The sequence below is a fragment of the Ochlerotatus camptorhynchus genome, unplaced genomic scaffold (assembly GCF_037179485.1).
Source record: "Ochlerotatus camptorhynchus isolate MF236.1 unplaced genomic scaffold, CSIRO-AGI_Acam_v1.1 ptg000014l, whole genome shotgun sequence".
NCBI classification, from domain to species: domain Eukaryota; kingdom Metazoa; phylum Arthropoda; class Insecta; order Diptera; family Culicidae; genus Ochlerotatus; species Ochlerotatus camptorhynchus.
In genome coordinates, this window is record NW_027040506.1 from 426,813 (window position 1) to 439,503 (window position 12,691).

Genomic DNA, 12,691 nt, shown 5'->3' on the forward strand with positions numbered 1-12,691 from the left:
GACAAAAGATCTTAAAGATAAAGCACTTAAAAGCTCTCGTATTTTCATGAGAAAATACGAGGAGTGCTTTACCGGCCTCATGGAGCGAATAGCCTCGACAGAACTGAGACTATCCGTAAAAATAAAATAGTGATCTGGTGGAAGTGAGGCGATCGTTTCTAGCGTATAGTATATTGCCGCCAGCTCAGCAACATATACGGAACAAGGAGCTTGAAGCATTCGAGAGGCGCTATGAAATTCGTTAAAAATACCAAAACCAGCGGACGACTCTATTAGTGATCCATCTGTGAAGAATGATCTTGCGGAATCAACTTGGCCAAACTTTGCAGCGTAAATTGACGGAACAATCATAGAACGATGATGTTCTGGGATCCCACGAATCTCCCGCGTCATGGATAAATCAAAACTAACTGAATTGCCGAAGTCGGAGAAGCATACACGATGAGGATTATGCTGTGAAGGGCTGACATCCAGTGTTATGTACACGTAGTACAATGACATAAAATGAGTTTGAGGGTTTAGCTCAAGAAGCTTCTCAAAGTTTGCAATCACCAGTGGGTTCATAATTTCACAACGGGTGAGGAGCCTGAGGGATAATTCCGAAAACCGATCAGAGAGTGGCAACATGCCCGCCAGCACTTCAAGACTCATAGTATGAGTCGAGTGCATGCATCCTAACGCGATTCGAAGACAACGATACTGGATCCGTTCCAGCTTGATGATGTGCGTTTTAGCTGCCGACTGGAAGCAAAAACTACCGTACTCTAAAACCGATAAAATCGTTGTCCGGTACAACGTCAGAAGATCTTGTGGATGGGCTCCCCACCACGTTCCGGTAATTGTTCGAAGAAAATTGATCCTTTGTTGGCATTTTCGTCTCAGATACTCAATGTGGGATCTCCAGGTGCATTTGGAATCGAACCAGACCCCAAGATATTTGAAAGACATGGAATGAGTGATCGGCCTACCCAAAAGTTGAAGCTTCGGTTGTGCTGGGCTATGCTTCCTAGAAAAAACAACCAACTCAGTTTTCTCCGTGGAGAATTCGATACCTAGCTGAATAGCCCAAGTAGACAAATTGTCTAGGGTATCCTGTAAGGGTCCTTGCAGGTCAGCCTCTCTGGGCCCTGTCATAGACACTACTCCGTCATCTGCAAGTTGTCTCAGCGTGCAGTTGTCACTTAGACAATTATCAATTTCTCTGACGTAGAAATTATACAAAAGGGGGCTTAAACATGAGCCTTGGGGGAGACCCATGTAACTAAATCGAGAAGCTGTAGAGTTTCCATGAGAAAAGCTCATATGTTTCTCTGACAGCAAATTGTACAAAAAGTTATTAATTAATGGAGAAAGGCCACAAGCGTGGAGTTTGTCTGAAAGGACTTCAACCGATACTGAATCAAAAGCCCCCTTAATATCCAAGAACACAGAAGCCATTTGCTCTTTTTTAGCAAAAGCCAACTGAATTTCTGTGGAAAGCAACGCGAGACAGTCGTTCGTTCCCTTGCCCCTACGGAAACCAAATTGAGTATCTGAGAGTAGGTGGTTCGTCTCAACCCATTTGTCCAAGCGAAAAAGGATCATTTTCTCCAACAATTTTCGAATGCACGATAACATCGCGATGGGACGATACGAGTTATGATCTGACGCGGGTTTTCCAGGCTTTTTAATGGCTATAACTCTCACTTGCCTCCAATCATCCGGAACAATATTGAGCTCTAGGAGCTGACAAAACAAGTTCAACATGCGCCTCTTAGCGACATCTGGGAGGTTCTTCAACAAATTGAACTTGATTCTATCAGCCCCCGGAGCCGAATTGCCACATGAAAGGAGCGCGAGTGAGAGCTCCAGCATTGAAAAAGGCTGGCTGATCTCGTCTACCGAATTCGTCGTTTCGCGAGGAATCATCCGTGCCGGCACGGAATCAGGACATACTTTTCGCGCGAACTTGAGAATCCAACGATCTGAGTACTCCTCGCTCTCGTTGTTCGAAGACCGGTTACGCATCCTTCGCGCCGCGTTCCAAAGCGTATTCATCGACGTTTCACGCGATAATCCGTCCACGAATTGCCGCCAGTATCCGCGTTTCTTGGCTTTGATGAGGCTCTTGAGTTCGCGTTCAAGAGCCAAGTACGCTTCGAAATACACGGGTGTTCCACGTTTCCGGAAAAGCTTAAACGCGTCGGACTTTTTACGATAAACCTCAGTGCATTGGTGGTCCCACCAAGGGGAAGGAGGTTTCCTACGCAAAGACGTTCCAGAAACCGGCCGAGTTTGAGCTCGAAGCGCGCTGTCCAAGATCAGATTGGAGAGGAAGTTATATTCCTCCAACGGTGGAAGCCCTTCTACCGACGACACGGCTTCCTCTATCGCGGTCTTGAACGTTGTCCAATCGATATTACGGGTGAGGTCGTACGCGACGTTAACGGATTCCGACGGATTGAACCCACTGGCAATCGAAATTTTGATCGGCAAGTGATCACTACCGTGGGGATCTTGGATCACATTCCACGTGCAATCCAACGATAATGAGTTAGAGCAAAGTGTGAGGTCTAATTTACTTCCATTTGAGGATGGACCAGCCAAACGTGTTACTTCTCCATTGTTAAGAATTGTCATATTGAAGTTGTCACAGAGATCATATATCATAGTAGAACGGTTGTCATCATACAGTTCCCCCCAGCCTGTACCGTGGGAATTAAAATCTCCCATAATCAACCGTGGAGCAGGAAGTACTGAACATATATCTGAAAGTTGTTTTCGATTCACAACGGCTCTAGGAGGAATATAAACAGAAGCAATACAAAGGCTCTTACCTTTAATAATAGCCTGACATGCGACAACTTCAATACCTGTAAATTGTGGAAGATTCACTCTATAGAAGGAATGGCACTTTTTAATCCCCAAAAGTACCCCTCCTCCACGCGGATCCTCACGATCCAGTCGAATAATGTTAAAATCATAAAAAGGAAGATCAATATCTGAAGAGAGCCAAGTTTCACAAAGAGCAAATACATCACAATCATTATTGTGAACTAAAAACTTAAAAGAGTCTAATTTAGGAATAAGACTTCGACAATTCCACTGTAGAATTGTGATCAAATCCCCGACCTCGTTTGGAAAATTATCCATCGAAGGAAATGATTGCTGCAATGAGGGGCCACTTCAATGTCAATTGCTTCAAGAGGGTCTTCACAGTAGGAAGCATTGCCAGAACAATGCTTTTGAGAGGATCAGAAATATTCAGGTACTTGAGGATATCGTCCACAATTTTATCAAATGAGAACAACCCAGATGAAGAAGGGGCTTCTGTTCTTAAAAATGGGACATCAGGGGTTTTGGATGTCCCCGGGAGAGGTGGAAAATCCTGGATATAGTCAGTTCTTCTGAATCCAGGAGGAGTAGAAACTTCCTTTTTTCCACCACTCCTTGATTTGGGCAAGCTGATTTGGGGTTCTTCATTCTCAACTTTCCGCGAACGGATGCGTTTTCGTTTCCGTGCTGAAAAACAGAAAGAAGTTCCCTCCTCAGCCAAGTCAGAGTCAGTCTCGTCATCTGACAAAAGAGAGAATGGATTTTTGTCGTTGGTCGATGGCGTGGCCGTCTTAAGCATTTCCGCAAAAGACTGCCGGGAACGTTCCTTGAGTGAGCGTTGTAATTTCTCCCCGCGTTGTTTGTACACCGGGCATGACGAGAGACCATGAGGAGTTCCCTTACAGTACACGCATTTTGGTGCAGTGACTGTGCAGGCGCCATCCTCGTGCTTCTCCCCGCATTTGGAACAGCGTGCCTTGCTGCCACAGTGGGAGGCCGTATGTCCCAACTGCTTACAGTTTTGGCAGTTCATGACCCGGGGAACGAACAAACGCACAGGTAGTCGAAGTTTTCCCAGCTCGATGTAGTGAGGAAGGGCTGAACCAGAAAAGGTCACACGGAACGAGTCTGTGGGGGTAAAACTCTTTTTACCCTCGCTGACAGATACTGAGCCCAGTTTTTGGACATCCAGTATCTTCACCGGGGGAAGCAAACGGTTCTTGAAACGGCCAACCGCCTGCTTCTCCAAGATCTCGGGGGTCAGACTCGCTTCGGTGACCACACCTTCGATCTCCACATCACGAGCTGGGATGTAAACTCTGTACTCGAGCGTGAAGAGCTGGGAGGCAGCAATCTCGTTAGCCTGCTTAAGGTTAGAGACGGAGACACGAAGTTTATTGTGCCTAACCTTCGTAATTTCAGTCACGGCCGAGTATCGCTTCGTCAGATCATTAGTAATTTGCATTACATTCAAAGGTTTGTTTCTGGGCTGAAAGTAGACAACCCATGGGCCAGTCGAGTCATCTGGATAGGCTCGCGATCGGGGGTTTATCTGAGCCTGTCCTTTGCCAGACTGAGACGATGAATCAGGGATGACATCATCTTTCTTCTGAGATGATGTACGTTTTCGACCCTTCTTGCCATCGCGTGGCAAAGTGGTGTCATCTTCTGACAAAACGTCCATTTCGTCTTGCGACAAAATGTCCATTTTGCCGTACTAGTGGGAGCGAAAAACGCTCTACCACTGAAACGATAATCACTCGGACACAATACACAAAAAAAAAAACTACAAACACAGAACACAAACTTAAAATTTAACTGGTGGGCGAAAGAGAGAAACAAGAATAAAAACTTATCTGATAATCCTATACTACTACCACCGAGCGTTTAAACAGCAGCAGCGGAGCGACGCGCAGCGTGGATGATCTTCGATCCGCGTGTGCGGGCGGTCTTCGTTGGTGTGTGCTTATGTAAGGGTCGGCACTCAGTTGAACACACGATGATAGATGAGCGGTGTAAATGCGGAGGCAGATGCTGACACTCGATGACGATGATCCGTGTGCAGGTATGCGTTACCACGCACCGATGGTGCGCAAAATGGTTGGCGAATTGGCAATCGCAAAAACTATTTTCCTTCCGATGATGCCGAAAACACACTTTCTTCTCAGAAAAAACTCACTTTTAGTTAATTATTTAGCTAGGAACTCTAAGCGAGAAAAAACTGATAATTTAAATCAAGCGAATAGCGAGAAAACTTCCAAAATAACGGAGCGCGAACTAAGTCGACCGTACTTCTTGCTAGGACGCAGTGGAGTGTAGTGACTAAGATATTTTGTAATGTACAATTTTATGCCTTGTTCAGACTACAGAGTTATAACATGTTATATCTCTATCTTGAGGGTGGTTTCTGTGTTGCAACTATTTGACAACCGTTGTAACATGTTATAACTCTGTAGTCTGAACAAGGCATAATACTACATTCAAATTAATATGACGAACATACCAGTGTAGCGAGTTCCGAGAGAATAACGTTGCGACTAAGGGCATGGCATTACGAATGAGTTAAGCCTGTTTCGCATATCTCTTGTTGATAACGTCTGTACATAATGGGTAACATATGTATCAAAACGATACTGACCTATCTCAATTACTTTTGTTTTCGTCTCTACTTTCTACACATTCCAACATAATCACCATAAGGACAGCAGGATTTTAAGGATGCGTTTGCAATGCGCATGACGCACTAGTGTCATATCCACCATCCCAGTAACATTAATCGATATCCTTACATTTTTCACAGACGGCTCGGAGACTTCTGAATCTAGGTGAATTAGTTTCCCAAAATAGAACATCTTACCATCGATTTAAGTTGTTCAAATTGTACCCTAGTTCCTGAATCCATACTATTGAATTCAATTCAACCGTTACCGTAGGTGCTAACTAAAACGATATATATATTGATCTTCTAGAATCTTCCGACCACCGCAGCAGGCAACTGACGAGATCAGACCATCCCCATCCTAACTAAGCTTCCCGTGTGAAAGTGGCGCTCGATAACGGTATCAAAACGCAGTCCCGAGTGCATCCGAGTCCCGGCAGCGCTCGCACTCTCGTGTGGGCGCTTCCACTGACGGCATCATGCAACATGGTGACGGAGGAAAACGACGAGCATCCCCACACCGAGGAAGAAAAGACACCGACCCAGGACAGTAACCTGCTGGTGCGGTCGGATAGCACCGAGGTCTTGATCCAAAGCAGCATGGACGACATCTTCGATGTGATCAAGGCTGGCGAGTTGTCGGAGGTGGAAAACCTGGTGGAGAAGGTCGGCCCGGAAGCGTTGAGTGCAAGGGATAAGCATGGGTACACTCCGGCTCACTGGGCTGCTTTGGATGGCAACGTGGAGATGATGCGCTACTTGGTAGAACGCAATGCTCCGGTAGATCTGCCTTGTTTGGGAACGCAAGGTCCGAGGCCTATCCATTGGGCCTGCAGGAAGGGTCATGCTGCGGTTGTGCAAGTTCTGTTACAAGCCGGAGTGGCAGTTAATGCTGCCGACTTTAAGGGGCTGACACCACTTATGACGGCTTGTATGTACGGAAGGACGGCTACTGCAGCATATCTGCTTGGAATGGGTGCTCAGAACCACCTTACGGACATCAACGGCGATACGGCACTGCACTGGGCGGCGTATAAAGGGCATGCCGATTTGATCAGATTGCTGATGTATTCGGGCGTGGATCTGCAGAAAACGGACAACTTCGGATCGACACCGTTGCATTTGGCTTGCCTGTCGGGTAATTTGCAGTGTGTGAAGATACTTTGCGAAAAACGTAACCTGGAACTAGAACCGAGGGATAAGAATGGGAAAACTCCGCTGATGTTGGCTCAGAGCCATCGGAATAACGATGTGGTGAAGTTGCTTCACAATGAGATCAAGAAGAAGTCCAGATGGATGCCACCGATCTCGGAGATCTGGAGTCTGCTGTTTGGCGGCGCTGGGGCCTCCAAGGGCCCGTTGATTCTGTTTCTGTTCTCGGTACTGCTTTGGGGGTATCCAATGTATATGATCAGGGTAAGATGGTTTACTTAATACTCGCTATAGATGACGGATCATCAACGATCTTTCATTTCAGTGCATCCCAATAACGTGGAACGTTCTACGGAGGTCGCACTACTGTTTCATCTACTGGAATGCGGTTATGTGGATTAGTTGGATCATAGCCAATCGTCGTGACCCGGGATATATTCCATTAAACTCGGATACGTACTACCGGGCCATCAAACAGATTCCCTACTTTGATAAGTGGAAGAAACGTAATGCATTTTTATCACGACTATGTCACAGCTGCCGATGCCTGAGACCACTGCGAGCCAAGCATTGCAGAATCTGCAACAGATGTGTGTCGTACTTTGATCATCACTGCCCATTTATCTACAACTGCGTTGGATTGCGAAATCGCATGTGGTTCTTGCTGTTTGTGTTGAGCGTAGCGATCAACTGCTCATTCACGATCTACTTTGCCTGTTATTGTGTAATGATCGAAGGATTCAGTCTACTGTACGTGCTAGGACTGGTGGAAGCCTTCGTTTTCTGTGGCCTGGGATGGATTCTCACCTGTACTTCGGTAAGCATAATGGAGGGTCAATCTCAGGTTCCTAAGCTAACCTTAAACGTTCTCCGTAGATCCTCCACGCATGCATGAACCTCACGACCAACGAGATGTTCAACTACAAACGTTACCCATATCTACGGGACAAACGTGGTCGCTATCAGAACCCATTTTCCCGCGGTCCGGTGCTGAATCTGTTCGAGTTCTTCGTTTGCTTGCCGGACCGCCAGGACGAACAGGACTACATGCTGGACGAGAATCTTTGAAAATTACCCAACCCGAGCGTGAATAGGAAACGATTAACTAGCAGCTAGGGGCAAGCGCCTTGCAGTTGGATTCCATTTTTGCTCCGCATTTTTTACACCACTCTAGATCCAGATATATACTTACGGCACCAAATCCGAAAGGTCGAAGCTTAGAGCTTGAAAGCTAGCGAGAGAAAAGATTAAGCAGCTGCAGCCGCATTTGACTTTGCTTACACCGTACAGCACCGTTTGTCGATTAGTGAATGATGAGCAAAAGAGTTGTTCCCTAAAGGGCCACCCACATTGGATCCGCTTGCGTTGCGTTGACGTAAATTTGACAGTTAGACAATAGCTTTAGCTGTCACTTTGCCGCAACGCGTCCGATCCGGATCTAATGTGCGTGGGCCTTAAGCGACTTCTCGCTCACTTTTGGATACCTATTATTATCAATCGCGTGGTGTGATCACACTGAGAAAGGAAGTTCTTTCAAATTCCATCCGTACGTAGAACGGAATTCTCAGTTATTGATTATAAAATACGTTTATTATTTTTCCAAATACGTTTGAGTACACGAATGTAATTTTTTTTGCGCTCTATACGATTCAACCTGTTGGGCGAACATTATTTTACTATAGTCCACATAGATACGTATTTAAATGTTATTTCTTCACTGATTTATTGGGATCATTTATTTCTTTTCACTTTCGTAGTGGAACAATATATTAACGATATTGATTTTAGTCTGACGGGAGGAAGTATATTTTCATTTTTGATAGATATTAACTAAGAATCGTATATTGTTAAAGTTTAAAAATTATATGCGAACTAATGTTACGTTGAAGGTGAATGTTGATAAGAAATAGTCTTTACTTTATTTGATATAATAATACACGAAACTATTTTCCGAAGTAAATTAACCTACGAATGTGCATTGATATTTTCGTTCGTGTATGTGTATTTAAAGGTTAACTCATCAAATTGCACAAAATAGTGTTTGTTTTGTTTTCGTTTTAGTACTTAGATTAAAATATAAACACACTCCAAAACTACATAAAATGTATTCTGAAAACTCATGAACAGCAGCGGATGCCTGTGTTTTTCAATATTTATTGCTTTCCATACTGTTATAATACCAGATTGTATCTCGATGAAAGAAATATTTTTACCGTAAATTTTGATGGCTATAACGCTTCGAATAAAACTTTTGTAACAAGTCATACCACATTGGATTTTATTTTTCGGTGAAAAAAAATGAGGAAAAAACGGTAAATAAAATCGGTCGATGAAAATTCGACCTTTTGAATGGTTCCGCGTGAAATACAATTCATGCAAATCGGAGAAAGTCGAGTCTGAAAGCCCCAGTCCCATCTGGAAAGACAGCAAGCCGAGAAAAACGCTGTTGAACATTTATTTCTATTTTGGCTCTCATGGATGGGAGAACCTGGTTTTGGTATTTTCACGATATTTACTGAACAAAATATGTAACTTTTAATGCACAGTGTACAATACCGGTAGTTTACAATTGATTCTAATGGATAACTCATTTCTGACAAATATCCATATGGGACTGTTAGGCTTTTAATGGCAGTACATCTTTGCTTGATTCCCTATTCTAGTGGGACTGTTATGCGTTTATTGGTAGTACATGAAGACTAAAGAGCCTGAATTTATAAAGAGACGACATCTTATCCATTTGACAGGTCTTGTGCTCGATTGGAATGACTTTTTCTATGACTTTGACAGACAATCGATTGTTCCAATTTTGACATGTCGCTTCTTTATAAATTTAGGCTCTCGTCACTGCCGACATACTGAGAACAGATAGAAATACGTCACTGCCAACAGCTGTTTCGTGTAAAAAGATAAACATTGCAATATAATACGAACACCACTAACCATTTGCACATTTCACTAACACCAATAAGCCCTTTGGCCCAGACCTTATATAAACGTCAATGACGCGCACATGAGCGGATATTGTAACGATTGAACGAATCGAACAATTTCTACATGGACAGTGTTTTGAAATTGGAATTAAGTGAAACAGCTTTTGAAATGAGGGTCAAAGTTTTACCGAACGTTCAGGTGTTTTAAGTTCGGTAACATTATTGCCGAAGTCGGTAATAATTTCTGAGTGTGTATATAGCGAAGTGCGCCGGGCAACTTCCATTTTATATATTCGCGCGGTCTGCATTTAAATAAAATATGATAGAACAGCTCATGATCAAAAGAACAAAACATAATCATTTTTACGGTATTTCCCCTTCTTTTAAACATGAACTGTTCGTTCATGTGACGCATAGTGTTATCTACGTTTAAAATTCAACACACAATTGCGCATAAAAAATAAATGCTTAAGCGCAAGGATATTGTGCTAAAATTGCGAGTTTCCGTCTAACCGTCTTGGTTACTGAAATTACATAAGCTCAAATACACAAAATGCATCCCTGCTTCCATTCGTTAAGATTACAAGAATAATTACCTATTTTTGCCCTGCTAATATTTACGATTATCATAAGCCGGCCATCGTTTCTAATGATAGTTTCCCCCATCGGAATGAATTTTCTTTAACTTCTCGTAAAAGTATATCAATTTATATAAAAAAAAAACTTTGGTTCCAGATCCAGACAGTAAAGCATAAATAAAATCGTATCATATAGATCGAGCACATACACAATTACCTTAACTGTCGAAGCAAAAGTCGTAGTTTTCCGGCTCTGACGGGATCGGCGGTGGGTCCTTGCTGATGTCTACCCCTTCGGTATCCAACAGTCGCAGTTTGATTTCCATCGATAGCAACGTTTCGAAATCGTCATCCTTCTGCTTGCTGAGCATCGGTTGCCCTAGAAGAGCGTTGATACCGTCGGTCCAATAGTTGAATGTGGCCTCATCCGGAGCGACAAAGTCCAACGTTTGCTGGTCGCTGGACTCGGTGACGAGCGAAAATCCTAGCGGGAAGGTGGACTTTTTCGCACGCATTTCCTTCATGTGGGGGCACTCCTTTCCCACAAGCATCTGGCGGATGTCGATGACCGGAAGTTTGTTGTTGAGTTCTTCCAGGGTCGGTACCGTCTTTTCGTCACAATCGCCGTAGTGAATGACCTTGTGATTCGGCGACAGACGAGCGTACCAGTACTTGTCCCGTTCCCGCTTGCCTCCGGTGTACTTGGAGAAGCGAGTTCCAACCACCAGGTAGCCGAGCCGTTGTTCCTTGATGAGCGACATGATTTCCGGTGTGATTTTCTCCTTTAGAGAGACGATGGCCGACGCCGTAGATTCACACTCCTCGCGGGAAGTTCGTTCTTGCTGACGAAGCGTGGTGATGGTATTGTAAGTGAAAGTATGAATTTTGGCTTTAAAATCTTCCAGGGATGCAGGGCGCCCCGTAATACTGCGGGTGATTTGTTCTCGAACGACACTGAAGACTTTGACAAAGTCTTCCGTGGTGGCACGCATGTCCTTCCAGGTTCTGTTCAGGACAACGATACAAATGCAGAAGAATTCCTCAAACGGGTGATCGTGGGTGAAGAACATTGGATGGAACTCTTGTCCTTGTTCCGATGGAGATTCGCCGATATGAAGAATGTCACAAAGAACCTTGACCAGTTCGATGCTTGTCCGCCCGAAGGGGCACTCATGCTCGTCCGCTCTGCAGCTGTTTTCGTGCACTACTTTGGTGTAATTTTGGGTATAATTGCGAGCAAAATAAACCATGCAGTCCAGGGCTAGAACACCAGGGGGGATTTCCAAAAAATCCTGCGCCGGATTAATGTCGCATTTGAACCCAAGTTTCTTGTAGTGGATTGAGTACGACCCACCATGCTGACGGCGGGCCGTTACATCCGGAATAGGATCTATACCATCTGCCTCAAAGGCAATTCTGCGAAGTTCCTTGATCTTTTCTTGGGCATCCTGATCCTGAACGTCGATCGGAGTCTTCATGCGCTGTTCTAGCAATCCCAGCGTCAGCGTTTGCAAAACGTACAATTGATGGGCAATTTCCGCGCCCATATTCGCCGTGATAACGCTATTGATGACACTCCGATACTGTTTCGAACTAAAGGTTGCTGCAATAATCTTCCTTTTGCCGTCATCAGCCTTTATAAACAGTGCATTTATGAGGGCAATGGTATTCTGCTGTATCACCGTTGACGGCGAATCTTGAAGCAATTTCAAAAGCACTTCCAGCGTAACATCCTTCTCCACCAGCGAGAAATTACTACTGTTTTGAACAATATTTTCCAAAATTGCCAACGCCGATTGAATAACTTCTTTATTGCTATTTCCATTGATAAACGCGATGTTTCTCAGTATGAAAGATAATTGCAAAACGTCCCAAGAAACGGTTCCGTGGTCCATCAGCTTAACGAAAGCTGACAGAGCATATTTGAGAATATTTTCACCAAATTTAGGTTCTTCTATAATGCGTACAATTTCGTCCAATCCTTTTTCTTTGATAAACTCCAGTGCGAACGTAACATCCGCACTCAGTGCCGGAAGCTCCGTCAGTACCTTCAACATCTCGTCCACTTTTCCGCCTTTCAGCTTTTCCAGGATATCGCTGGCCATCTTCGACGGTGAATGAACCATAATCAGTACCGATCCGTTCTTCACCTCGTGACGATTTTTCTCCGTTACGTAGTAATTGTTCACATCAGTGAACCTTAGCGCGTAGCAACCTGGATCTTGGATAGCCCAGTATGGACACAAGTTCTGGATGATCGCAGTGAGCGGTTGCCTCTGGTCAAACTCAATGAGCTGGGCGATTCCCGTCTCAAATTGGACCGCAATTTTCACTACATGACTATCACGAATCGCTGGCATTTTGGCAGCTTTCGGTAACATTTAAACACGCACAACACTCTACTCCTACGGGAGAGCACACATCGGCCACAAATGGATCACGGTTTTACGGGAAAATCCGACTTTTTCTACGAACAAAAACTTTTCTCCCCGACACGATAAGAAAGAAAATGACAATCAGGATGTGATTAATCAAAACTTCGCACACACAAGCAC

General features: G+C 44.3%; 2 protein-coding genes across 3 annotated transcripts; one reads left to right on the forward strand and one right to left on the reverse strand.

Annotated features, from left to right (window-relative positions):
* Window positions 1-5,577: 5,577 nt before the first annotated feature.
* On the forward strand, window positions 5,578-8,889 carry Patsas (patsas). 2 transcript variants are annotated; one of them, XM_065222039.1, is made up of 4 exons: window positions 5,578-5,639; window positions 5,784-6,889; window positions 6,951-7,442; window positions 7,502-8,889. In XM_065222039.1, exons 2-4 carry the CDS (start codon window positions 5,960-5,962, stop codon window positions 7,691-7,693), a joined length of 1,614 nt encoding a protein of 537 aa, XP_065078111.1. In that variant the 5' UTR covers window positions 5,578-5,639; window positions 5,784-5,959; the 3' UTR covers window positions 7,694-8,889. The 2 variants fall into 2 exon arrangements, with proteins under 2 accessions (XP_065078111.1, XP_065078103.1); XM_065222031.1 differs by lacking the exon at window positions 5,578-5,639 and having other exon boundaries at window positions 5,674-6,889.
* A 724-nt stretch (window positions 8,890-9,613) lies between these two features.
* On the reverse strand, window positions 9,614-12,636 carry Ced-12 (engulfment and cell motility Ced-12). Its single transcript, XM_065222024.1, has one exon. The coding sequence runs from the start codon at window positions 12,515-12,517 to the stop codon at window positions 10,355-10,357; it is 2,163 nt and encodes a 720-aa protein (XP_065078096.1). The 5' UTR covers window positions 12,518-12,636; the 3' UTR covers window positions 9,614-10,354.
* Between the last annotated feature and the right edge of the window lie 55 nt (window positions 12,637-12,691).

Excerpts from the sequence above, each read along its gene's own strand:
- Patsas (XM_065222039.1), top strand. The coding sequence starts at position 5,960 with ATGGTGACGGAGGAAAACGACGAGCATCCCCACACCGAGGAAGAAAAG. Across the intron at positions 6,890-6,950 it reads ATCCAATGTATATGATCAGG|TGCATCCCAATAACGTGGAA; the intron begins GTAAGATGGTTT and ends CTTTCATTTCAG. Across the intron at positions 7,443-7,501 it reads GGATTCTCACCTGTACTTCG|ATCCTCCACGCATGCATGAA; the intron begins GTAAGCATAATG and ends CGTTCTCCGTAG.
- Ced-12 (XM_065222024.1), bottom strand. The coding sequence starts at position 12,517 with ATGTTACCGAAAGCTGCCAAAATGCCAGCGATTCGTGATAGTCATGTA.